The 27,570-nt window shown below is 38.8% G+C and overlaps 2 protein-coding genes across 2 annotated transcripts; both read left to right on the plus strand.

The window, feature by feature from the left end:
- Positions 1 to 629: 629 nt before the first annotated feature.
- LOC101162993 (uncharacterized) lies at positions 630 to 13,379 on the plus strand. The gene is made up of 5 exons (XM_011474015.4): positions 630 to 765; positions 6,983 to 7,324; positions 9,534 to 10,082; positions 10,589 to 10,802; positions 12,699 to 13,379. Exons 2-5 carry the CDS (start codon positions 7,051 to 7,053, stop codon positions 12,937 to 12,939), a joined length of 1,278 nt encoding a protein of 425 aa, XP_011472317.1. The 5' UTR covers positions 630 to 765; positions 6,983 to 7,050; the 3' UTR covers positions 12,940 to 13,379.
- Positions 13,380 to 15,277: 1,898 nt separating this feature from the next.
- On the plus strand, positions 15,278 to 25,671 carry ndufs7 (NADH:ubiquinone oxidoreductase core subunit S7). Its single transcript, XM_011474016.4, has 8 exons — positions 15,278 to 15,395; positions 16,429 to 16,465; positions 16,913 to 16,984; positions 17,070 to 17,190; positions 20,167 to 20,346; positions 20,601 to 20,647; positions 21,559 to 21,647; positions 25,280 to 25,671. The coding sequence occupies exons 1-8, from the start codon at positions 15,380 to 15,382 to the stop codon at positions 25,375 to 25,377; spliced, it is 660 nt and encodes a 219-aa protein (XP_011472318.1). The 5' UTR covers positions 15,278 to 15,379; the 3' UTR covers positions 25,378 to 25,671.
- Positions 25,672 to 27,570: the final 1,899 nt, after the last annotated feature.

Raw genomic sequence — 27,570 nt, forward strand, 5'->3', positions numbered from 1 at the left:
TTGAAAAGCTCCAAATGTCCTCTGTCGATGCAAAATTCAAATGTATGCAGTGGTTGGGGAACATTCAGGTTTAAGAATGTTCACAGAGGAGACATTTCCAATGCTGGCAGCCAGGATGACAATGCTGGACATGCAGATGGAATATATATAAAACCAAATAAATGTGTTTAAATACACCCAAAACATCTACATGTTTGGGATCAACTTGTCGGAAAATCTTCACTATTTAATATTTATAGGAAGTAAACATGTATAAAGCTGTAGGTTGAACAAAAATCCAGTTGAGACTGTCTTCGAAACAGGTGGAATCTCCTGAATGAGTCCGTGTTTGAGGGCCTGACAGCTGAAGATGTTTGCGTAAAAGTCCCTGCGCAGTAAACAGCCTCGGTGTGTGGATACTAAACTTGTGTTCCAGTTTAATTTGTGCATACATGTTTCGCGCTCTGTTTGGATAAACCCGTGCTTGTTAATGTTGAGTTAGAAGGTAAACAGAGAGCGCCTCCTCTTCCTCCTGCTGCTCCTGCGCGTCTTCTCCGGCTTTATTTGCTCCATATGGCGTTTGACATGGTACCCAGGAAGGTGGGGGGAAAGTGTGTGGGCGGGGAGTAAAAAAAGAGCCTCGTATTTGTCTGTCCTGAAATTTGATTCAGAAGTTCAGGATCCTGGAAGACAAAAAGCGAGCGGAGGGGGAGGGAAGAAAGGCAAAAAAACGAGCGGAGGCTGCGAGAGGAGAGTCACCTCGATACTTCCCAGACTGTCACTGAAGTAAGTCCGAATAAACGAGTTATATTTTTTAGCTCGCAGAGGCAAATGAAGTATCGCGTGAGTCCTTAGTTTGAACAACTGTAGCCGGATGAGCGCAAATTAGGAATCACTTAAGTCTACTTTACGCACGACTGCATGCGCCCGACTGTTCAGGCATTTCCAGCACCTCATGCACTTCATCAAACTTTCCCCTGGATGATAAAAGCGGGAAGGTTGTACATTTTGAGAGCTGGTCAACTGTGAGGGGCAAACAAACAGCCCTTTACTTGCCCGCCTGCTCCGATGGTCACACAGACACAGTGATTTATTTCCCTCCTTTTAGACTAATGGAGCTCTTTACGCGCTAAACTCCCTTAGTTTGGTGGCAAACCGTCGGTGTGGAGTTTTACGTGCAGGCTGCGTCAAAGCTGGTTGTGCTCCAAAAAAAAAGAACAGAAGAAAATACTCCAAATTCAATCTGCAGATGTTAATGAGGCCTGTGAAGCAGTTCAAACACGCGCAGCTAGACAAAGACGCGTGATTGGTGCCATTCCACTTTCATCTGGCGCATGCGATTTTTTTTATTGAAGGAATTACACAAAAGTCTGATTTTTGGGGTCAACAAGTGGGGCGATTCCTCCACACATACAAAAGATTAAGGGGAAAGCACTTTAAACTTGCAGCCTCTTTGATTCCACCCTAAAAAAACAACATACCGTAATAATGGAAATGTTACTGTCAGACTTGTGGTCTGTACCTCTTCAGGATTTCATTTGAACTATTCAGACAAAAGGAAATTATGAATGATGTGACCACTGAGCACAGGAATGCCCATCAAAGAGGATCAGCAGGAACTTTTCATGCATGAGAAAAATACAAGCCGAGATAAGAACTTAAACAGAGAAAGTGAGAACTCTCACACCAGATTCTGATCGTTTTGCATGATTGTGATGAATCATTTTCTTTCTCAAGAAGTCTCAAGACTTGTATTATTTTTCATTTAATCTCTTCTTTCTTTCTTTAGCAGTTTAAGTGTTTGTGTTGTGGCTCCTACCTTCTAATAGTCTGCTTATGGTTTTGTTGACCATAGATAGTTGCAAATGAAGCTGGAATCATGTCTCAGTTAAGTTTGGTTTGCTTTCAAACTGCTTGGAGACTTCTTTCTGAGTCATTTATCTGTACGTTTATTTTCATTAGTTGTCATGGTTACATGTGTTGTTTGTTTCATGTGGGGCTTTGCAGTGACACTTATTACCAAGATCATAAACAGGAACCTCCTTAGCTCTTCAGCACAGGCGAGCTTGGATACATTTGAACTTTTTGAACTGTTACAGAAATTGACCTTTTATTTTATATTATTTTGGTGGTGTAAATGTTCAAGTGTACGTGCTTTTGAACCTCTAAGCCGTTCCCTTTCTTTATTTTAAGAGATAAATATAAGGCAGATTTCAACATCTCTATGGTTCATGGCAGTGTGTGATGGCTGTCAAAGTCCCTGCAGTTACACTACGCCTCGTTTGGGGTATATTTGGATCATTTTAGGCTTATGTCACTTTCCCTCTTTGGTTAACTTTAACTTTTGCTGTATATTTTGTCTGCATTCACTTTGTTGCTGAGGCACACCAGGGTTCACTTGCTAGTAGACTCAAACTCTCCTTTTCATGTGGACTAGGGTTCGTTTGTTTGCTTTGCAGCAGAGTTGAGAGGGGCTTTCACACATACCCGAAAAAGAAGACAATAAGAGGAAAAGAACTCTGGTGTGGACAAAACAGGGTTCTGTGAAATAGCCCCCCACCCAATATATTTTCTTTTGTTTTAAACTAAATTAACACCTTACATATACGCCTGCATAACAAATATTGTTTATATATATATATTTATAAATATATATAATGTATGTATAGTACAGACCAAAAGTCTTATTCAGAGTTTTCTTTATTTTCATGACTGAAAATTGTAGAGTCATACTGAATGCATCACAACTGTGAATTAACACGTGTGGAATTATATACACATGACAAAAAAAAAAGTGTGAAACAACTGAAAATATGTCATATTGTTCTTCATAGTAGCCACCTGATTTGATTTGATTACTGCTTTGAACACTCTTGGCATTCTCTTGATGATCTTCAAGAGGTAAGTCACCTGAAAAGGTTCTTTTCAGTGACTCCCCCACCGCGTCTTTTCCTTTAGCTGTTAAAACTAAAACAGGTCTGTGTTCCCATCATTACTGTCGGTCAAACCAACCTTTTAGTAAAGAAACAATCCTGCCCTGCTGTCTTCACAACTTTTCCACTTAGTGACTATTTTGATTTTGACCATCCCACTGATTTTTCTTTTCTGGTTTTTCCCCCAAAACTCAGACTTTTTTCAGACCCGCTCCAATAAAAATGTTGTTTTTGGTGTTTTTAACATGTTTTTGTAGCATTTTCTAATAATGGAGGACATACAGTCAGGACCATAAATATTTGGACAGAGATACATTCTTTCTAATTTAGTTTCTGTACATTACCACAGTTAATTTGAAATAAAAAAACTCAGATGTCATTGAAGTGCAAACTTTCATCTTTTATTCCATGGGTTGAACAAAAAGATTGCATAAAAACGTGAAAAACTAAAGCATTTTTTAAACACAATCCCTTCATTTCATGGGCTCCTAAGTAATTGGACAATTGACTTCCATGCTATTGCATGGGCAGGTGTGGGCAATTCCCTTGTTAGGTCATTATGAATGAAGCACATAAAAGGCCTGGAGTTGATTAGAGGACTCGTGCTTGCATTTGGAAGATTTTGCTGTGAACAGACAACATGTGGTCAAAGGAGCTCTCCATGCAGGTGAAAGGAGCCATCATTAAGCTGAGAAAACAGAAAAAAAAACATGCGAGAAATTGCTACAGTATTAGGAGTGGCAAAACTACAGTGTGGTACATCCTGAGAAAGAAAGAAAGAAAGAACTGGTGAACTCAGCAACGCAAAAACACCTGGACGTCCACGGAAGACAACAGTGGTGGATGATGGCAGAATCATTTCCATATTGAAGAGGAACCCGTTCACAACAGCCAACCAAGTGAACAACACTCTCCGGGAGGTAGGCGTATCAATATCCAAGTCTACCATTAAAAAGAAGACTCGAAGGCTACATGGACTTTGCTAAAAAGCATCTAAAAAAGCCAGCATGTTCTCTACTAGAATGATTGCAAGAGAAAAGTATGGAGAAGGCGTGGAGAAGCTCATGATCCAAAGCACACTACATCATCAGTAAAACACTGTGGAGGCAGTGTGATGGTCTGGGCGTGCATGGCTGCTAGTGGCACTGGGACACTAGTGTTTATTGATGACGTGACACAGGACAGAAGCAGCCCAATGAATTCAGAGGTGTTCAGAGACATACTGTCTGCGCAGATCTAGGTGAATGCAGCCAAACTGATTGGGCGGCGTTTCATAATACAGATGGACAACGACCCAAAACATGCAGCCAAAGCAACTCAGGAGTTCATTCAAGCAAAGAAGTGGAATATTCTTGAATGGCCAAGTCAGTCACCTGATCTTAACCCAATTGAGCAGCATTTCACTTGTTGAAGACTAAACTTCAGACAGAAAGGCCCACAAACAAACAACAACTGAAAGTTGCTGCAGTAAAGGCCTGGAAGAGCATCCAGAAGGAGAAAACCCAGCATCTGGTGATGTCCATGAGTTCAAGACTTCAGGCTGTCATTGCCAACAAAGGCTTTTCAACCAAATCTCCGTAATGACCATTTTGTTTTCAGTTATTTCATTTGTCCACTTACTTATGAGCCCATGAAATGAAGGGATTGTGTTTAAAAAAAGCTTTAGTGTTTCACATTTTTATGCAATCTTTTTGTTCAACCCATGGAATAAAAGCTGAAAGTCTGCACTTCAATGGCATCTGAGTTGTTTTATTTCAAATTCATTGTGGTAATGTACAGAAAATAAATTAGAATGTGTCTCTGTCCAAATATTTATGGTCCTGACTGTATATAAAGGAAATTAAGATTGAACCAGTATTTCTCTACTCAAATAGTTGTGAATCAGGAGCAGACACTCCCTGCTCCGCTCTGTTCTGATACATCCACTTGTACAATCAGATCCATGTACGTCTTTGTTTTCCTTATCTGGGTCAAATCTGTTCGGCTGGATACCTTCAATTCTGCTCGCCATCTTTGTTTGCCTGTTAAAGTTAGGTCAGGGTTGTGTGGGGCTGTAAGCTAGCAGGAGACCGTGTCAACAGATGGATGATAGGAAATGGGGGCGCGTTGCTCCGTGCCAATAATGCCGCCTACAACTCAGAGGCAAAATTCAAATGAACTACTGCTGCAACTATGTCCTAGAAACGATTCTATTTAGGCTAAAAAAATAGCATATTCATACTTAAAATACCACTAGGAACAGTTTTTCAATGGATCAAAAGATGATGGGAGTGGGACTAAAGACGTCTGATTCCTACTCTTTGTACCTATAATACGGCCAAGAACAAGAACTGTTGTTCTGCTCTGATTTTAATCACCTAGTTGTCCTGAATACTTGCCTAAATACACATGAACGTAGCTCTTTAATGAGTATCACACTGAAATAAACTAGATAAGGCTTTTTCTGCCATCCCAGCACTCAACGTGGTATACACGCAATAGATAATGAATTCAACTCTGTATTTCTAGCTGATTATTATTTTTAAACAAATTAAAATTTTCTGTATTACAGTTAAAACTGCAGAGGTGATCATAAGTTCCCTGAAGACATTTATAAGCACTTAAGCCAAATCAGGAGGAAGAGCTGCGTTTGATTCAAATCTATGAAGTAAAAAAATTCAACGTATTGCTCGAACAAAATAAAAATCCCTAAAAGTAAATGTTAGCTTGAGAATCAACAAAGAAACTTATGTTTAACCCAGTTTAAGAGGTCAGTAAGTGGCTTTACTATCACTTTTAAAATAATCTAAATTTAGAAAATAGTCAAGATTTAAAGTAAAAACATTATCAATTTTCTTTACACAATTACAAGTATTTCATTCAAATTACTTATCTTTTCAGAGTACAAAACCAAAACAAAGTTAAATTTACACATAATTTATTCAGTTAAATGGATCACTGAAGACTACATTTATCAAAAAAGTTGGGGCATCTGTGTTTATCTTATTGAAGGAAAACGCACGATCACAATCAGTGCTATTGTGTTTATGGATGCAACCAATCAAATTTTGCATTCAGGTCTTTTTTTAACCCCATTAATTTTTATTTTTATTTAATCGTTTTCTGCTCCAAAACTGGTAAACCTTTTACAGAAAATGCTAAATTTACTTAAGCATCCACCTGTACCTACATGTACGTTTATCATCTGAGGGTGTGCAGAATTTGGAAATAGAGCATGATGCAGGTTTATTGTCCTGACTGCATCATTAGAGCTATTTTGGCAACACCAATGTGGTTTCTGGACCTCCTACAGGAGACTGTAAAGCTGTGTCAATATTTTGAAATTGTTCAGAAGACACCAGACTACAAAATAGAGTCTCTAAAAGGGAGTTAAGGAACGGCTCAAACTCGCAGAGCCTAATTCAGGTCACAGCAAAGGACAGACTCTGTTCTTTCGGTTAATTGTCTTCTGTCTGACATAAATAGAAGTGATCTTTCTCTTTAAAAAACCCTTGTCGTTACAGTCCACATGGAGTCACACTCATCAAATATTGTTTTAAAGTCAAAGTACCGTTAGCTGTCACACACCTAGGTGTGTGAAATTTGTTCTCCGGATTTGACCCATCCCCTGTGGGAGCGGTGAGCTTCAGACACAGCCACGCTCGGGAACCATTTGGTGGATTAACCCCCCCAATCCAACCCCTTAATGCTGAGTGTCAAGCAGGGAGGCATTGGGTCCCATTTTTAGAGTCTTTGGTATGACTCGGCCTGGACCTTCCAGTCACAGGGCGGACACTCTACCGCAAGGCCACTGAGTAGTTTCGGTGTTGTTTTCTTCAAAAATCAATGCTTTTTTGCACATGTGTTGGAAATGGACCATAAAACAATAAAAAGTAGAGACTGTTTTTAAAAAACAACAACAAAAAATTCAAGTATCATCACAAAATTAACAATTTAGCATATCTGTCAAAAAAAAATTCTATGCTAAATGTTACTGAAAAACTAGGTTTCTAAAATGATGTAAATATGGATAAAATACTTTTTAGGTTGAGCTTAGTCTGATTAATGTTCTTCTATCTCTTATGTTCCAGATCTGGTTTCCTGATTTTGGCTTGGTTTTAGTCTGAACTTCTCCCTGCTCCTCTCAGGCTGTGTGACTATGAGCACCTCAGGGCTTCAAGCCACTAACCATCAAAATGCCAAGGAGCTCGACAGCATGAAGGAGTCCATCAGTGACATCATCAACCAGCTCCAGGACATCGACCCAGCCAGGCTCTCTTTCTCTCCCTTCCTGGACCTGGACACTCAGATCTCGCTGGCGCCGGTCTCAGACAGCCCTGAGTCTTCAGTGGAGGAGCTGCGCTCGTCCTCCCACTCCGTCTCTGGCTCCCAGCTTTCGCTGGAACAGCCACCAGCACAAGATCAGCCAAGGAGTGAGTTATTGCTGCTGCCTTCTTCTATCTGCCTGTTAGAGCTGCGGTGCTCAAAAGGAGCCAGAAAGAATTGGGTGGACTAGATCTTTAAAAAATGGTTTCAACACGGTTGCAGGTTCTGAGGAAGTTCTTAGATTTGACAACAGCATCCTTCCTGTATAAATACTTTTTGCACTTGTGAAGTTGTTTTGCAACAGTTTAACTTTTGCAACTGCCATGACCAAAAAGTCATCAAAACATGCTGTTTTATTAGTAGTCAAAGCTTTGCAGCCCTAACTTTTCTTGAGCCATCAATGGATGTAAAAAGACTTTCTTGCTGCTATAAAGCGAATTTTGCTGCTTTCATGAAGCAACTAAGACAAAACCAACACTCTAGTCCAGGGGTCGGGAACCTTTTTGGCCAAGAGAGCCATAAACGCCACATATTTTGAAATGTAATTTCGAAAGAGCCATACAATAATGTGGTGCCCCTTTCCCACATGGAGGCACGGAGACTTAACCTCTTTTAAGGTTCTTTATTCTGGTTACTGCAGACCGCGACAAACGCCGCACAATTAATTCAGCAACTCCTGAATCTCTCCCGCTGAGACGAGAGCACTTCTCCCAACTTTATATTCCCCTGCTCCCGCTCCAGCCCTCCCATTTCCCTTATTTGGCCCATAGCTGAACACCATTGGTCCAAACTACCTAATAACAGGCTGAGCGACAGAACTGAGAGCCAATCAGATCTCTGCTTGATGCGTTTAATGAACTCCAGAACTTTCAACGCGGCCCAACAGCCGCTCAGTCCGCGACAATATGTTTAAAACTAAATTGTTCTGTAGATGTGAGAGACTGCTCACATGCAGATACGGAGCCAAACACACACTCACACGCTGCAGTGAGTGACGGGCAGCGGGTTTTACGTATTTACAATCCCTGCGTGATTCACCTGCTGCCTGTCCCCACAACCCCCTCAGCCCCACCCTCTGCTTTCTTCCTCACACATCCCGTCCCCGCATCTGCGCGCTCTTTCTCAGAGACGGGAGCGCAGTTTTAGGCACGGCAATTCACAGGTTTCCAGGTGGTACAAACTCAGTGAAATAATAGATAATTGTAAACTGATATCGCTGGCGCAGATTTTTCTCTCTAAGCACTGTTACTAACTGCGCGCTTCTGGCATCGCATCGCGCCCGAGAAGGACTGGTCTAATGAAAAAAAAAGTATAATTAAAGATTTGTCTGCGAGCCACATGTGACCATCAAAAGAGCCATATATGGCTCGCGAGCCATAGGTTCCCGACCCCTGCTCTAGTCTTTTGAAGAAAATCTGCAAGAAAATCAATCTGTACTGTAGAAGTAGGGGGATTCTTGTAACCCTCCATAACACAAATATTACTAAAAGCCTCTTAGTTTAAATGGATACTGTTTCGAAAGTCAGCAGTAACAATATTTAAAAATATTTTGGTTCCAAATCTGTTTGATTGTGTTTAATTCACATCTTAACAAGGTAAGGACTTGATTTACTGTTATTTATGACGTAAAAACATAAAGACCAAAAGTAACTGAAACCGTGTCACTCAGCTCTAAAGACCTCATGACCCTCTCACATATTCCATCACTTTCCTGGTTTCTCTTTAAAATAAAATGAACCTTAACAATTACTTGTAAAAAAAAAAAATTTTTTTAACCCTAGAAACTCTTCGAATTGTAACATGTTTCTCTTAAATTGTGTTTAGTTGTAATTTATTCAGATTTAAGGATTACCAGGAACAACATTCTTAGTTTGCGTTGGCAAAACAACAGAATTGGTTTCTGAGGCTCCACCATTTCACTGTTACAAGACTTGACTCCCTAAAAATCAAGCAAGATTCAAATGCGTAATATGAAGTAATGTATCAAAATAAAATGAACGCAAAATATATGAAAGAAATTTAAACTTATCGGATTTATTGCTGGTATGTGGGGGCCCAAGTCTGGTTCTCCTTGTCCCCAGCCCGGATGAAATGCAGTGTCGTGTGTCTGGAAGGTAATATCCAGCGTAAAAATTTCTGCCAAACCACGAATTGCAGAAAGCTGATTGGCTGTGGCGACCTCTGAAGGCATGTCTCGAAAAGTGAACTACATGTGATTTATGGCTGAAATTGTTTATGAAAAACTAAGAGTTCATGATAGTTTGATAGTCTGGACTTCAGTGTTGCTGCTCTAAAACTGTGCTCCTTTTTGAACAGGTTCAGCTCTGCAGTGCCACCAGCAGCACAGAAACCCTGGGAACCCTAGAGCTCATCAGTCAAAAGAAGGGGAGACGGATCAACGGGGTTCCAGTCCAGTCCTCACAGTGATCAGTTTGGAAGCCACTGTTGAAAACTGCACTAGCCCGCAAACGCCAGCCTCCCAAGGAGACATCCCCAACGGCACTGACCCACCCAGATGGAGTCCAGAATCCAACACTTTGGACTGTACTGTAGATGAGGTTCGGCCCCTCATAAGCCCTCCACCAGAGAGTGTTGAACTGACTGTGTGGAGCTCAGGAGGTCAGGCAGACGCTGCAGCAGAGGAGGCTTCAGATCGGGGACGATGCTGCTGCCTGTGTACATGCTGTCTGAAAGGCCGGCTCCCTGCCTTCCTCTCAGCTCTGGCCTCTCTTCTTTGTGCGGCCGGGATTCTCTATGTGTTCTACGTCTACGTCCCCATCAGAATCCCTGAATGCCCCAGCACTGAGAGCCGGATCGTCTTCGCCTTGTGCTGCTGTGTGGTGGCTTCACTCCCCATTCTGCTTGGTACAGCTCCCTCACCTCACATACACTCAGCGCAAATGAAAGACAAAGATTAGGAGAGGATTTGGTTTGTCTGGCTGCCTCGTCTTGGAATGTTTCAGTATCTCCTTTAATTTCATCCTCTTTCAACTGGGCCTCGGGAGAGAAATGGGATTTTTCCCTTTTTTTTACTCAGCTTTAAATGGAAACTACAATAAGAAGTTGGCTTCATTTCTGTCTCTCAGGCTCTGTCCTAATTGTCTTTTTAATCACCTCCCAATCTTAGTGACTCGGAGCAACACAAACAGCCAGACCAATTCTAGTCCAGATGATTTTTCCCTGCACCATTTATCAGTCAGATGAAAGTGAGGAGGATTTGCATGCAGGTCCTTTTGGCCGGCAGTTTGCTGCATTCAAATGAAAATGAAAAACCAAAGGGTGTTGTCAGACGGGTTTGTCGTTAGCTGTCTGTGGAACAGTGGCTCAGTTTCAAGATGATGACTGACGTGTTGCTGTTTCATCCCTCTCAGCGATGCTCGGGGGTGCAGCCTGCCAGTTTTGCTCCGGCTCCCTCGATGTGCCGGAGTCCCTTCCACGAAGACGGAGGCTTCAACAGCTGTTTATTACAGCATCCTTGGAACTGCTGCTCCTCTACGTGCTCAATCTTATCCTCATAGCATTGATAGTCCCTCAAGAGCAGCTTAAGGTGGTGCCCATGCTAGTCGCCATGTTCATCATTGGAAGGTGAGACTCGAAGAAGTCTGATGGAGTCGTAAAGCAATTTCGCCTCCACATACCCAAAATCATTAAGTCACAAAATACTGGGAATGCACAAAGAATACGATAGAAAACTCCCGATCTAGAATTGTTTTAGAAGTCAGTTTTCAGTTTACCACTAGGTTTTTATTTTTAATGATGACTGTCAGTCTGGTTCGTAAAACTTAACTTTGTGCACCACAAAATCTTACGGTAGTTATTTCAGTCTGAAGCTTCAGACGATTGCTGCCGTCTGTCGGAGTGGCTAAAAATGAACGCCACCACTGTTATTAACAAAGCCAGAGAGAAAGCGGCACGTTGCAGAGCAGCAGAAAGCTCACTCGACTCCCTAATAATCTCAGTTTGCAGCAGCTCCCTTCATTTAGTCTGTCAGCGGCTCGTTCATGTTTGATGTAAATTATAGAGTCAATGAGGAGGAAGCACGAGTTCCCAAGCCAAAAATGAAATGATTAATGTCTAGCAGCATAAACCAAAGTTGTTAGTTTATTTTTTTCTATTTTGATCTACTAATATAGTATTTAAGAGAATTACAAACGCTGTCATTCAGAAAATTTTTATCTCTCAGTTTAAACTGCTTTTCTTTTGATTCTCCTTTCACCTCTGTAAATTTAGTATTCAGTGGAGAAACCTTCACTTGATTGAAAAACCTTTGCTCCCTGTCAAAGCTGACGGACTGGTGGCTAAACAGGGAAGAAGCATTTTAAACCAGGAACCTCAGAGAGAATTGGACAAAAGGTCTGGTAACTAGGGATGCCACAAATCTCTGTTTAAAACTGAACCCCATTGAACTGAATCGTTGGGAAAGTGAATTGTTGCCTCCCTACTGCATATCAAACATGTTTATGTTGAAAGCATCAAACATGTGTTGTGCTAAATGCAATATAGTTGAAGACCGACTCCGATCAACATCGTGTTTGTGGTGTTTTCAACATACTCTTTTTCTGATGATATTTAAAGAAAATTAAGCTTAAAATCACATCTCTGAGTTTTTCTGGGCACAAACCATAGACATGCTGAACGCTGCAAGGAAAAATGTCTTATTTTCTGTCTTGCAAAAAATAAATAGTCTTATCAAGAAAATTTTTCAACACCAAAAAAATCTTAGTTTGAGAAACATGTCTTAGTGACTGGAAACTTAAAAATTCTTGGTAAGACCTTTTTATCCCCCCTTTAGCAGATTTTTATTTTTCATTCTTTGGGTATTTAAAGATCTGCCAATGGGGTCAGAATTTTTTATTTATTTCAAGGGGTCTGATTTTGCAGTGAACAAATAACCCGCAGCTGGATAAATGTTGGAAACCCGGCAGTTCATATGTTACTTTTCCAGTTATCTAATCATTTTTGATGGTAGTCACTAGAATGAAATAGAAAAAAAATTCAATTTGTGGCTGGGAAATGTGTTATTTTATTTGTTTTATTACTTAAGTTACAAACTAAAATCTGATGAGAACCTTTTGTAAACTTTATTTTAAATACGTCCCTACAAAGTCAACTAACAGGACTGATATGAAACCTAGATTTCTAAAACGATTTTTAGGCATGGAGTTAACACCTGCAGCATTGTATTACTGAATGGGACTACGATCAGAAAAAGGTTTTTTAAAATCATAAAATGTTGTCATGGTGATGTGCATTTGGCTAAGTCTTGTCAATAATTACAAAAACCTTTTTGTTTTTAATTGTAAAGTGTTTCTGAAAACCTTTTTAAAAATAGTTTCATCCTGATGTATGCAGGTTTATTCAGACCTTTGACAACAAAACCAAAACAAGTCTGACTGATTGAAGTGTGGAGATTTTAGCTTCTTCTCAACTCTTTATGTTTGTTGCTTTAACTGATTTGCAGTTTTGTTTTTTTGTTTACAGGCTTGTTTACTGGTTCAGCCTGAACACATGCAGCTCCTGGCGAGGCTTCGGCTCGGGGCTGACCTTTTTCCCGCTTCTCGCCATAGTCGCTCTCAATCTGTTCCTGATGTACCAGGTCTATCTCAAGGCTTTCCTTTCTGGCTCTCAGGACGTTCTCTATAATCAGGTCACCCCTTCCCCCTGGTCGGGGGAGACATCACATAGCCCAAGTGGCAAACCAGACATCCTGGATGCTCAGTGAAGAGCTTGAGCTGCGCTTTCTTCTCTAAGAGGAGGCGGGATTTTCCAAAATAGGCCATTCCTGTGGTCTGCAATTCAGCACAGCTCCACCCGCTGCCACTATAACCTCCAACTGTGTATAGGCTTAACTTGTGTTTATGCTCCTCCTGTGCGCAGCCTTTTTATGTGGATTTGTGCTATATTATCTGCCATGCTAGAGCTCAGCCTGCCAGTGGCCGGGGACGCCTTTGAGCAATGCTGTATTCATAAAACAGTTGTCCTTTTAAGCCACTCCAGTGCCTGTGTTTAATGATTTGAACTCTGTACTTAAAAGTCTTTGCTTCATACAGCAACAAGCTGCTTTTGCAACTGTAGCTGCAGCTGCAGTTATCAAACATTAAATATTTCAGAAACTTTGTAAATGTCAAAGACAGAATTAAAAAAAGCAGACATAAAAAGAAACTTCCATCCTTTTTTTGTTTTTTGTTACTAACCAGCATTTACTTTGACTGAGCCGCTTTTGGGGTCCCGACACTGTCATTATAAGACATCCTTGCCCTACATTTCTGCCATGCTATAGATAAACTTATCAGTTTCCCAAAACCATGTTTTGACCACAACCAAGATGGAATACGTTCAACTAAACATCATTTGAACTCTGATTGAAGAGAAAATTTATCAGCTTCATAAAAGGCTCTTATACATTCAAGAAAATTCACATTTTAACGACATTCATGAAAGTAAAAATATGCTTTTTCTTTGAAGTTCCATTCACATAATTTGTCTTATTTTATGTGAATGCAAGACTAATCTCCCCTGTGTATTTGAAGTAACAGATGATGACGATGGCGCAACTGAATTTGTGACACATTGACTTTTTTGCCAAAATATATTTAGCTTTGAATATTCTGGGTTATGTACAACAGTTCATATTATAAATAGAGGATTCATGAAGTGAGTGGTCTCAGTAGTGTTTGTGGAACGTTTTTTTATTTTTTTATTTTTTTACAACAAAGCAAACTTTAAAGTAGCTATTATCCATCCTTTTGATCGGGGTTTTGTGAACCCATACTTCACAACTTTGGAAAGCACAACTTCTTTGCAGTTAAGTCTTTTCTAAAACTCGTAACTTAAGCAAAAGGAAAGTTTGTTATGAAGATTTTTTGGTGTAAAATACAGCTGCAGTTGTGATTTATTGATGTAACAAAGGTGTGTCTTAAGTGTGAAATACTCTCATTATATATGCACTTAAAAATGCCGTTCAGCCAGTAATGACAGTTTTGAAATCGTGTGAACTCACATACAAGTAGTAACACCAACATCAGCTCTGCCAAAAATATGTGTGAAACTATAAATAGGGTACGTTCTTCCAAATACTTGACTTGCAATTTAATGAGAGCATTTGGACAGAAACAAACATCAGGGCAAAAAGGAACGGTCTGTCCTTTTTCTATATTTTGACTATTGTTGAGGGGAAAATCGTTATGAAAGTCATGTACAACTAATGAAGTTTTAGTAATGTTTTGTTATTTACATGATCATAATTTTTGCATTAAAACAGAAAAATTGCACAAAATGTATTGTTCAAAGAAAAATGTTTTAGTTATTCACGTTTAAATTCATATCAACTCAAATTACTGAGCTACATTTCATGTTAGGCTTCATAAACCCAAACAACTTTTTCCCCTTTTTGTTACCATTACTACTATTATTACAAAATAATACATTTCTCAATTTATTGAGCAACAATGTATTGTCAATGTAGAAAGACGATATAGAAATAATTTTTTTTCAGTATATTAAAACACTGCAATAAGTGTCATTTTAACATACTATGAAACATTTTATCATTTATACTTAAATCATCTACAATATATTCTCACATATATCTAAATAATGTCCCACAAAATCAAATAACGAGTCATATATTAAAAGAGGCACATTTTTTTTGCAATTTAAATAATTTAATATTACTTTCAACATTATTTAAGTTATGTAAATTATTACGTAGCAATGTGGTCCGTCCATCGCTTTATAAAAAGAAATCTATGTTTCAAATCTAATTTGGACTTCCTGCTTAATGAAAAAAAGACACAAATAATTATGAATTAGAGTTTGATTGTACACAAATTGATTTTAAATATATGTGACTCAAAAAAAAGAAGTAGGTTTTTAATCCGTATAATGCTATACATGTTTTAAAATATGAGTAAGTTGCTGATATTGAAATATATGTCTTAATATATCTGATATATTTTCCAGTATGTTGCAATATATTTTTTATTTACCTAGGATCTGTTTTTTTTTTATTTGACAGAGCTTCCTAAGTTAGTGATTATCCAATTAAAAAAAATAAAAGAAAAGAAAATAGATCATATATATATAACAGGAGTAACAGCGCCCTCTGCAGGTTTAGCTCTTACACACCGGAAATAACAGTTGACGTAACAACATTGCTAAAGATGGCGGCGCTGGTGGGTAAGTAATGTTTTGACCTAAAGAAAATCGCTGTGTATCTCAACATGTTTGAATTAGTGACATCTTACTCAAATGGGTTGAAAAGTTTTTCTAAAAAAATATACCAACTAGTTATTCACATTCCTTATAAATCGGGTTTGTGTCCTAGAACGTTCACGCTGACCTTGCTGTGAGTTAGCATAGCAGCTAACCGGGTTAGCTAACACCGTTATTATGTTGTGACTTTATTAATGATAAAACGCAGCAAGTTACGTTATTAAAGAATACAAGTGCCTGCTTTTATTTCTGTTACATTTTTGTCAAACTAAATGTTTGCATCAAGGGTTGTGCGTTACCTAGTTTTTGACTTATTATGTCTCGGAAAATCTAGTACAAGTTCTTAACTTTTTTATAATCGTCTGTTTTGGTCGACTAAAACATAAAACAAATTTTTGATCATTTTCTTAGACATTGATATATTTTAAGCTACTGTTGAGAGCCTTTGTCTAAATCTAACTCTTGTTTGTGAAATGAAAAACTTTAAACATGCTAAGTTTTTGTTGCTTACCTAATACATTTGTGCAAATTCTCTATAAACATATTTAACCAGGCATTGTTAACGACGCAGAGTTGAAGTTTGTAATGTTAAATAAAATAAAAAAAAACAACTTTTAAAACTCTTATTAGACTCTTGTTTTACAATAAAATGTTGAAAATGTAGGTCTAGTAAGCCATGTATAATTTTTCAAATCAAATTGCTTATAGTACCTGACAAACAATATGAATGTTGGACTAAACCTGCATTTGCTTATAAACCTTCAAAAGACACAGATCTCTTTAAAAACAAATGAGGTTTCAGTTTTTATCCAATTATTTACAAGTACAAATTCAATTTCTTACAATATTGTAAAGGATTAAATAAACAACAGTGATTGATTGATTTGAAGCTATTAAAAAACTCACTTTATAATTTCTTAATATTATGTTATGTTTTAAAACAATCCATTAATTATCAGTTGTAGCTATTTACAGTTTCATTGTTGTCATTCCACAGCTCCACGCCTGGCCCTGTTTGGTTCTTTTTCAACCAGGTAAGAACCTCCTCATCCTAAGATTTAAAAAAAGAAAAACGTATTTCATTTTCTTTTTACCAGTCCTAACTATGGTCCCACGTTTATGTAGGTTAGTTTGACTCTGTCATGTTCAAGGCAAATCCCATTTGAGATGAAAGTAAAAGAAATTCCCTCTCAAAAGAAGGAGTTGAAACATTTTCCCTTTTGGCAGCAGGAGCACTAAGCCTGCCTGCTGCTCAAAAAAGTCAAAAGTTTTTCTTAAGCCTCAAAGTATCATCAGGTTTAGAAAGCTCTGCATTCTGCTCAGAGAAATCCATCCATCTGTCAGTCACAGACACCATCATAGCACGATCAATGTTATATCTTCCAATTCTTTTCACGAGTTTTAGACATTAACAATAATTCAATTATATTCATGCATGTTAAAGTTTTGTTCATATTATTTTCTGTCTGTTGTTTTGACAGGCCGTTATCCGTGTTTGCTCTGCAGCAGAGAAGCTTGCACAGCAGTGTTAAAAATGAAGTTACAAATACAAGGTGAGTTTCTCAGAGAGCTTCTTGTTGTGAACAGCTGGTTAACGCTGTGCACACGATGAGGCTCCTTTCTTTCACTTGGTTGCAGTGTCGTGCCGGTCAGGGAGAGAAGCACGTCAGTGGCAGCAGCCAAACCAGCATCTGTTGCCAGCAGCAAAGGGGAGTATGTTGTTACCAAGCTGGATGACCTTATCAACTGGGCTCGCCGGGTGAGCATCTCGTTAAATATTGGCAATGGTAACACCCACAATGTTGGGATTATTCTATGATAAACACCGTGACCGAAGGCAAGGACCCTTTAGGGGCCATTGCTCACTACACTTTACCCTGAAAATCTGTTTGTTATACTGGTTGGATTTTGATTTTTTTATTTACACATAACAGGGCTCCAGACTGCGAGCAATTGGTCGCATTTTGCGACCAAAATTTGAGAGTGTGCGACTGAATTTTACATCCAGTCGCACATGTGCGACCAGTAAATTTGCCTCCCCCACCCTTCGTATTTTTTATACATCAAACGTAGAAGGGGCACGTCAATGATCAATGAAATAATCAATGAGACGCAAGCCACACGGACGCAGGCAGACACACACTCGCGCACATACTCATGAAACGCGAGCACGTACACTCTCGCGTGATACCTGTCTGTGAGGCGGCCACTGCGTGTGAGAAGAATAGGGAAAGCCACTGTGAGTGGCTAAAATGCGTGGAGGGGGCGGGGCCTAGAAATAATCGAGCGCGCGTAAAAATCTGTGGGAAGGAAACTGAGACAAATATCACAACCTGATATGTGCGTCTGAGCTATGGGTAAGCGAACTATTGATTCGTTCTTCCGACCTGCGGCTAGTGTACCAGTGCAAGAGTGTACAGCAGGGGTCTCAAACTAGCGGCCGCAGGCTATTTGCGGCCCCCAAGATGATATTTTGCGGTCCCCGCCTTAATATGAAGGTTTAATGTTACTGCAGCCCGCAAGTTTGTATGAATGACATTTTTACATCGTCGTGCACGGAGCTGACCAACCAATCACAGTGGGGTATATGACTCTTGGGGGCGTGACAATGACAGGGTTTGAAAGCAGGAAACCTGACAGCCCCCTCCCTCCCCGGGCCACATTAAGAAGTTCCTTACTTTCCTTTTGAACGTATTTATTCGCTCGTAATTTTCTACATACATGCAGTCCGTGCTGAACTTTTCTCTGGGCCGCACAGACCCGGAGGAAGGTTTAGGTTTTGGTTACGGTTACGGTTACGGCGGCACATCAAACGGGTTATGGCAGCACACCGCTCCCGCGGGAGTCGAGTCAGCTGAGGAGAATAAATGTCCCACACGTACGTGCGTGACAGCTAACGGGGCTTGAACTTTAAACACGTGCGGGCAAAAACAACATCAGTTTTAGACACACTGAAAATACGTGGGGAAAATGCAACGATAGACGTGTTTGAGATGAACCAGCACCTCGCCTGGATTGTTGGGGACACCAGGCGGGGGGGGCTGAGAGATGAAAGCGAATCTGCAGCAAGACTGAAGGACAACAGTTGGAGTTGTCCTTAACATTCAATTTAGTTTTAATATTATTCTCCCCCTTAGTATGATCTGTGTTATTATATATTTTATGATTATTTTAATGTTTTGTGATGTATGTAGCCTTTTTTAATGAATTGGTATTTTAAATTATTTTAATTAATCACTCCACCACAAAAACCATCAGGACACATGTCCCATAATGCATTGTTTTGTAGTCTCTAGTTTCCAGCTGTGTCCGGGTAGGTTTGCCCCTTGCTCTCACCCCTTTCTCGCGATATTTTTGTGATGATTGACAGTTGATGTTGGAGCAAAAACAAAAATATATGTCACACACCATGTGATCTGCGCAACGTTGAGTTCACCTGGGTGATCTCAAACACGCTTATTGTGCATCTTGGCTGCACCTATTTGGTGTCACAAAGATAAATTTCCATCCGTTTTCTTTACTATTTGTACTGTCATGACAGTGATGGTGCTGTCAGTTTACCTTCTTGATGCATCTTCAAAAGTGCAGAATAAAATGTGACACTGCATTTGAAACAGCACATTGTAATTTCTGCATCTATTATTAAAGTATTTATTAGTAATACAGTGGAAATTAGTAGATTTGGTTAGAATGTTGATTTACGGTATGCGCCCCTAAATTTTCTGGTTGCGCCCCTAAATTTTTCAGTTAGGGGCCACTGTGCTCCTAGTGAAAAAAGTTAGTCTGGAGCCCTGCATAAGAATTCATGTACAACAAGGACAATCTAACAGAAAAAAATATGACGTGATGGTGCTTTACAGAAATTTGGCTGGGTTTGTTTACATGGTCACGCCCCAAAGACTGTTGACAAAATACATATTAAAATTTAATCTAAAGAATCTAATTTCAAATAAATTTAAAGCACAAAAGTCAACAAATTAAAGCATCAAAATAAGGTAGTTAATAAACACAAGTAGACATCAACACATACTGATACTATGCCTCATAGCTGGAGATCAACATTTTTTCGTCTTTTTTTCCCCTGACTGCTGCTGAATTTTTGTCGAGATACTGCAAAGAAAATTAAACCTTTGTTTTGAGAATAAAAGAAAGATGAAATATTTGTCTTTTTCTGTTGTTATAGTAGTGGACTTGATCTTTGTTAAAAACCCACTCCGATCATCCTTTGATCGACTTTAAAATAAATTCCAGTACTTCTTTTAATTACGATTACCCCATTTTTAGGCCAAATCAAAAAACTGTCGTTCCTGAGACACAGTTTCTGCTGCGCGGCAGGAGTTCATTAGACATCTGCAGACAACAGCAGGGAGCTTTGGCATATTTTCTGCGTCAAAAAAAGCTTTTTTTTTCAAACAGCTTTTTTTCATCTGCTCCTGGTTCACAATAATTTAGATAAATACTTAGAAATGCTAATTTGAGCAAAATTTTCATCAGAGACGGTCTTTAATGATGGAAACTGAGTGAAATTTTTACCATGAACTATCATAACAGAAAAAGTATGTTATATATGTAAATATTTATTTAGGTTGTAATTTTAGGAGAAATGGGGCATTTAGTGCATCATAAAGCAGACTAATGCCATGTAGTTTGTGTTATTGTTTGTATGAAATGTTGAAGCAGTAATTTCAAAGAATGTTTGATTGGGTAACTTATTCCCTTCCATGTTTTCCCTCAGAGTTCTCTATGGCCAATGACCTTCGGCTTGGCGTGCTGTGCAGTCGAGATGATGCACATGGCGGCCCCACGCTACGACATGGACCGCTTTGGAGTCGTTTTCCGAGCCAGTCCCCGCCAGGCAGATGTTATGATTGTGGCAGGAACGCTGACAAATAAAATGGCACCAGCTCTACGGAAGGTGAGACAGAGACTTGAATAATGTGACAGTAGCCTGTGATATAACGGTCTGAATCGAGTTCTTGCTTCCCTCCATCAAGCACGCTCATGTGCTGGATGGGAGCGGGGAGAACAGCTGTGTAAATGCTGGCTGGATTATGAGCGGCCTGTCTACGGGTTGACGGAGTCACATGAAGCCTTTCCTCCAGCTGAATCCACAGATTAGCTCTGAGTCAGACTTTATGTAACAACCTGAATTCTTCTGCTATCCAACAGGTGTACGACCAGATGCCTGAGCCCAGATACGTCATTTCCATGGGAAGGTAAGAGAACTCCTCCATGACTTTGCACGAATTCCTTCCTCCAAATGAAAGATGTGGAAAGCAAGCAGACTCAGTTCTCATCTCAATTTCTTTGTAATTGAGTATTTCAGTAGCAGAAAGCAGAAAGTCGATTAACATAAACTGACAGCTGTGCACTTTAATATTTTGGCTTTGCAGAATCTAATGTGAGCAACAATCCATAGACTGAAAATAGAATATAGTTTATATTCCGTGATTTATCACTTAAAAAGTGGATCAAAATCAACCCTGATGAGAATATTGAGCAACTTTATTTTATTTATTTGTTGTCTGGAATCATCTAAAATCTATCACCACATAGAAGTGGTTTAGATGTTTATTGTGTATTCCCAGTCAGAGCCTAAACTTTCCTAAAAAAACAGCTGTAAGAAATATAAAAGGAACAAAACTGCTTACCGAGACAAACTGTCATGAGTGTGAAACTGTGGTCAGACACTTGCAGGTAAAATTAGCCTGGCTTTTGTTTCAGAAGTGCGGCGTACGGTGCCATCTAACACATTTTTCACATCACAGCTGCACTGTGCCTAAAAAAGCAGCAGTAAACTGGAAGAGTCGCTGAGCTGCTCTCTGATCAGGCTTTAGGGTTCAGGCAGTGAAGCGACCAGCGTTGTCCAGTTGAAGCTGGTCACCATCACCTCAGAGACCTCTTTAAAAAAAAACATCTCTCTGGGACACTTCAACACATGGTGGCAGTATTTGTCAGCTATTTTTATGCTTTTTTTTAATATTTAAATTCCTTTTTTGCTTCTAAATGCCATCATTCTCAGGACTACTAATACATTTCTTTACTGCTTGCACTTTTATAGTTTTCCAAAAGATGGTGTACAAGTGGAGAGAAATCATTATGACTTGTTTAATATTTTGCTCTTCAGCTGTGCTAATGGAGGAGGGTACTACCATTATTCCTACGCTGTGGTCAGAGGCTGCGACCGGATTGTACCGGTGGACATTTACGTTCCAGGTAATGCACTCTAAATTTAAACATTAAAAATATGCAGACTTGCAAACATGGTGAATAACATTTTCTCACAATACATGATCCAAACTGTTTTGAAAGCCCTGGAGATGTAGGCTTTTCTAAGGGGAGCTTTTATTTATTTATTATTTTTTTGGTTTGGCAGCAGTTTAAAAGATGTATTTATACACAGAATCTTTTTTTTTGTCTGTAAAAGTGCTTGATGTTGAAAAAAAACCCGGCCTCATGTGTTTGTGTGATCACATTCCAGCATTGTTCAGATGAAAGAGAGGTGTGACCACTTTCCATCAGCTTTCCTGCACAAAAGCAGACAGTTTTACAGAAATACTAGTTACCTTAAAGCCCCACCAGGGTTACTGAGTTAGCGCTGCATTTCCATGATAACAGTGGCACCCGAGAACCTACACAAGCTGAAAAACTCACCCCTGGATTTTGAAGTTTACGGATCCAGTTGGGACTGATTGAACAGAATTATTCTGGGGTTACTTTAAAAGCTACCTAAGCCTTGTTTCTAGCAGAGAAGCTGTGATGATGCAGGCTGCGAGGTCCCTGCAGAGTAAAGGTCTTATGTGAGTTCCAGAGGCCTGGCTGAAAACTAAAGAGTGTTTACAGCCGAGGCCCTGAGGCTCTGGAACAGTCTGCCCAAAGAAATCAGGTCGAGTGAGTCTCTGACCTCTTTTAAGTTCCTTCTTCAGCCACACTTTAATCTGAGAGCCTTTAGTCAGAACTCCAATGAAACTGAAAGGGATTTTTATTTAAAAACATCAAGTAATGGAAATTTAATGCTCTCGTTTTGGTTTTATTTATGATTAAAATATTTTCTTTTTTTAATGGGAACAAAAGTATGATTCTTGATATTTGATGCCTCAAAAAGTTGAGGTTTTTTAGAAGAAAGATCTGATTTGGGGGGTTTAGGAGTTAAATTCAGTTAAATTCCCACTGTATGATTATGAAAGCTTCTTTTGTCCTTGTGCCTCAGCGTGAGTGACTGAGCTCATCATTCCTGTCATTGCTTAACAGGACTGGACATCCAGTCACTGTGCAGCAAATCACACTTTTCTCTCTCCATTTTTACTAGTTATGATTCATGATTAAAGTTACAAAGTCTACTTCTTCCTTGTAAGAATTGTATAAGTGAAAGAAAGCAGTTATAGAGGATGGTTTGTTTAACTCTTTCAATAAAGAAACTTACTTGCAAAAGGAGATGATTGGAAAAGCAAACAACCTGGGCTTCCATTTATTTTATTCACAACAAAAGTAAACAGGTAAATAACATAAAGTGCATTCAATTCTCTCATTCGATGAAAAAAAAAATCTAATTTACAATCTCAAAGAACTGGCTTGATTCACATCTGTACTTATTTTCTTGAAAAGTAAACAGGTAAACATGAAATGTTCTTGCAGGAACAGTAGATAATTAAATACATGAAACTCTCACAACTTGAGACAATAGTCTGGAGTGTGTGTGTGTGTGTGTGTGTGTACGTGGGTGTGTGTGAGCTCTGTTTGAGTGTAAAAGAACCTTTACTCTGATTGGCTACCATTAAACATGACGCTGCCTTAGCCAATCACTGATGTTAACCAGACCAGTTTCAACTTCTGGCCATTGGTGTGTTTGGTTTGCACAGTTTATTAAACAAACTCATAGTAGTGCCGCACATTTAGCATTCAGTAACAATGATGAGGTTGGAGTAACCAAAGCAGTAATGGGATTGCTGTTATTGAACACTACTAGAGAAGAAAATGTTCTATTTTTACATTTTCTTCTGCAATAATTAATGTATCTAGTCTTACAGCGTCTGATGCCTAAAGTCCCCCTCCGATGAAAATCAGTTTTTTGAGTTTTTGGCATGTATGTGTGGCATTTTTTCATATGAAAGAGAACGAATGTAATAAAAAGTCATGTCATTTATATATTTCTGAGTTTTTTCCTTTTAAATGGCGTCAATCAAACTGTCTTAAAGACGCTCGGTTTGAATTAGTGAGCATTTGTGATGTCACAACGGCCCAGTGGTACATCATGCGCTTTGCACAAAGCTCCCTGATCTGCCCCGTCCAGCGTGCACAAGCTCAGGTGTGGGAGAAGAGATGACGGCGCATTGCTGCATTCGCCGCACATATTTTAAGTGCGTCCAAGGCGCGATTTTGCTGTTGTTCGCACGTTTTCAAAATTAAACTGAAAGTTAAAGTCCCCAATGGGTCCTCCGCATTTGTGTTATCACTGACTGACTTTGAAGGTTTGCTGACTCGCATTAACCAGAGAGGGTATATATTAAAACAAGAATAAAAACAGGGGACCTTTTTTTTTTTTTTTTTTTTGTCATTATTGCCTCGATGAAAATAAAACTATCATCAAGTTCAGCAGGCTGGCTCCCAATCCCGCAGCGGGTCTCTGTCTTGCTGCCAGCTCGCCTCCCGGCAGCCGGCATAGAGATCGGGATCGCTGCAGCTCCTGTTGGGCGATTTGGTCAGACCAGTGCCAAATCACGCCGTGCTGCTGCCAGATCTTCACACCGCACCCGCCACTCAAATCGCACCGCAGGACTTCAGATCGCGTCTGTACCATTAACTTAACATTGAAACAACACTGGACGCATGTGTTTGGGAAATGTACATGCGAGTCATCATTTTCTTTATGGCATTGGCATTTATATGCTGTGCCAGTGAATTCAACATTCTAATATAATTCAAAGCATTTTTCACAGGCTTATCAAAGTTTGTTTTTCGTCTGTAATTTTATTATTAAACAGCAGGGTCTGATATCTTTTTTTTTCTTTTCATGCCACACATTGGTCAAAAAGTGTTGATTTGAAACCAAAAATAAGTGGTTTTTGGGGGGGCTGCGGGTTAACCGCGACACCGCGCCCCCTGGTGGTTCATCACCGCGGTGATCAAAAATCCGACACCGTCACAGCTCTACCCGCGAGAGCATAAAAGTTTTTAATTTCTTAAAATAAAAATTGGTGTGTATTTATTCATATCTAGGGGGAATTGGGCATTAAATATCATATTGGGCAACTAAACATTAGGACTTAAACACTTTTCATATAACCTAACCTGACTGAATCAAATGCAAAAGGATTTATGCTAGAATAACAAACAAGTGTTTTCTATGCAACTGTAATTGTCACTTCAAAAAGTTATAATAAATAAATAAATGAGTTATTTAACATTGAGGAGTAGTTACATTTATTTTTAGTTACATGTATAAGTTACATCTGGCCCTTTGAGGACAGCCACTATGCTGATGTGACCCTCGGTTAAAATGAGTTTGACACCCCTGGTGTAGAGGGAATTTTGAAAAAGAGGATTTAGATTAACATGAAATATGGCTTTTAAAGACATTTGGGTGGGATTTTGGTTAAAAACTTCATAATCATATTTAAAACAACACTGGGAATGTTTTTTATTAAGAAAAACGTCACCAGGGACTTTAAGTCGCACCTTTTACTTGGTTGATAAAGTAAACTGCTGACAACTTCTAATCTTTTCTTCTTTTATCATCACTTCAACTGTGACAGCTATAAAGTGGTGATTGTTTCATGAAAGCCCTATTTTTTCCATCTCAGATGGCTTTGTTTTTGATTTGATGACTAAGAATCTTCTGTTCTCCTCAGGTTGTCCTCCCACAGCAGAAGCTCTCCTCTATGGGACTTTACAGCTTCAGAAAAAGATCAAGCGTGAAAAGAAGATAAAGATCTGGTATAGGAAGTGAATGCGTAAAAGAAGTCTGTGTGTACCTGGTTTGTAAAGTTAAATTTGGAGCAATGCTCCTCATCCACTAAGAGCTGCAGAAAACTTCAATAAAATTACAGTTAAATACAGTTGCTGCTGCTTATTTCTGCAAAAAAACCAACAACTTGGCTTTTATTTTGACACGTGCTGCAGTTTTATTTAAATGTGCTTTCATGTAATCATTCATTCATAAAACAAAATCTTTGTTTGAGTCATAAAATGAGTGTCAAACCTTCATGTTTAAAGTATTTCAATAAACGAGTTCTTGGAAAAACCTTGACTGCTGTTAGTTCTGCAGGTAAAACCCCCTCACCAGGTGAAAACTCACTCCCCGTTGCTGATTTGTAAAGCTCAGGATGGTTTTTTTATCCCAAAAAAAATTTTTTTTTATTTAAAATTACTCAAACACAGAGCGGGAACATTTTTTTAAGCTGAGTTGAAAAAGACTTTATGTGCTTTATTCCTTTAAAAAATCAACTTGATTTACAAAAAACATACACCTTTTCGTTCTGGTGAAATGCTCGTGCGTGCATTTTTTGCATTTCAAGCAGTTATTTATTTCGAAATCTGTATTTTCTTTTTGCATCTTCATATTTTTGAAGTGAGAGTGTGGAGTCCTGAGTCAGATCCACCAGCTGCTGTGGGTTTCCACCTGAGTGCAGCCTGCTGTTGCATCATCCATCCATCTAATGATTAATGCGTCCTCGCCAGGTGCTAACGTATTCCCACGTGTTCAAGTTGCACACTTATCTTCTGCCATAATTAAAATGTACACACTGTACTCCTGGTATTTCTTACCGAACTGTTTAAAGGTTGATCAAATGTTCCAGCGGAAACAAAAGCATTAAGCGTTTTATTTTTAAATGCAAAAGCATTTTTGTGAGATGCAATGAAATGTTTTTAGACTAAAGTACATTTCTTTAAGAGTAGAACTTTGGAGAACTGTGTTTCTTTTCTGGTTCTTGAGATTAATTTTGGCCACAAAACATCATTAAAGCCCAACTTTAAACTTGAAAAAAAAACCAGCAATAATTACATTTTTCATTCATTCTGTTGAAAAATGTCTGTTTCATTTGAGATTGTTTTCCTGTCAGATGTCACTGCAACAACAGGCCATCTAGAAATGAGTCGAATATCCTTTCAATTTTGAATTTGTTTATTTAATAAGAAAAACAAAAATCTGCCAATGGGGTAAGAACAATGGGTTTTATCGAGAACTCTTTGTTTTCTCAAAGGAAATTTCTAGTCACTATGACATTGATTTTGCTATTAAAAAATGTACTTTCTCTGAAAATAATTTATTTATTCTTAAAAAAAACAAAGGGTAGATTCACTTTAAGATTCTGTTTCTGCAGTGCACTGCTTTAGCCAAAAAATTTAAAAAATACAGCGTTGATTTGGCGTCAACATAAAGTTTTATCCAATCAAATATCCTATAATTAGAAAAACCAGTGTCCCTTAGACTCACATCAGAATATTTTGCAGTCGTCCTGGAAATACTGATAACTTTCCTAAATAAATGTTCTCAAAGATTTTTCAAATGTCCCCAAACATCCATTTATAAAGCTTTCCTTCTTCAGATGAAGGTCAGATAGATTGATCTCCAGCTCTTCACATTTCTCTAAATGTGTTTGTGGATGAAAAACCTCAGAAACCCTGAGCACAAACTGCTGCAGAAGTGGTGTTTTGAATGAGAAACAAAATGTGCCCTTTGAGTCTAGTTTTACTGGGAAATAGTTGAAGTTCTGCAAGCATACACTGCCAAAAGATTATTTTTTTTAAATCGTATCTGGACAACTTTGTCTACAGCAGCTAGTTTTAGCTGATAAGAATATATGCTTCTTTTAATATTGGTGTAATTCTTTATTTTTAATGCAATCAAACCTGTCCAAAATAGAAAAGAAATCCCCTTAAGAAATAAATGACTGTTCAAAAATATTGTTTTTCATGTAATTAAAGCAAATTCACAATTAATAAGATTAAATATAGCAAATAGATTAAATAAAGCAAGATATTAAACTTAGGTCAAGTGTTATTTTAAGTTAAACATAAAGCCGTTCTAATAGGAAATCAATTTATCAAAATCTTTTTGTCCTGTTTTTTTTTGTCTCAGTTGAAGCTAAAAAGTTCCTCAATAAACAGCCTGCAAAAAAAACCTGAAACTCACTTCTGC

Source organism: Oryzias latipes, chromosome 4 (assembly GCF_053564925.1).
Source record: "Oryzias latipes strain Hd-rR chromosome 4, Olatipes_Hd-rR_3.1".
Taxonomy (NCBI): Eukaryota; Metazoa; Chordata; class Actinopteri; order Beloniformes; family Adrianichthyidae; genus Oryzias; species Oryzias latipes.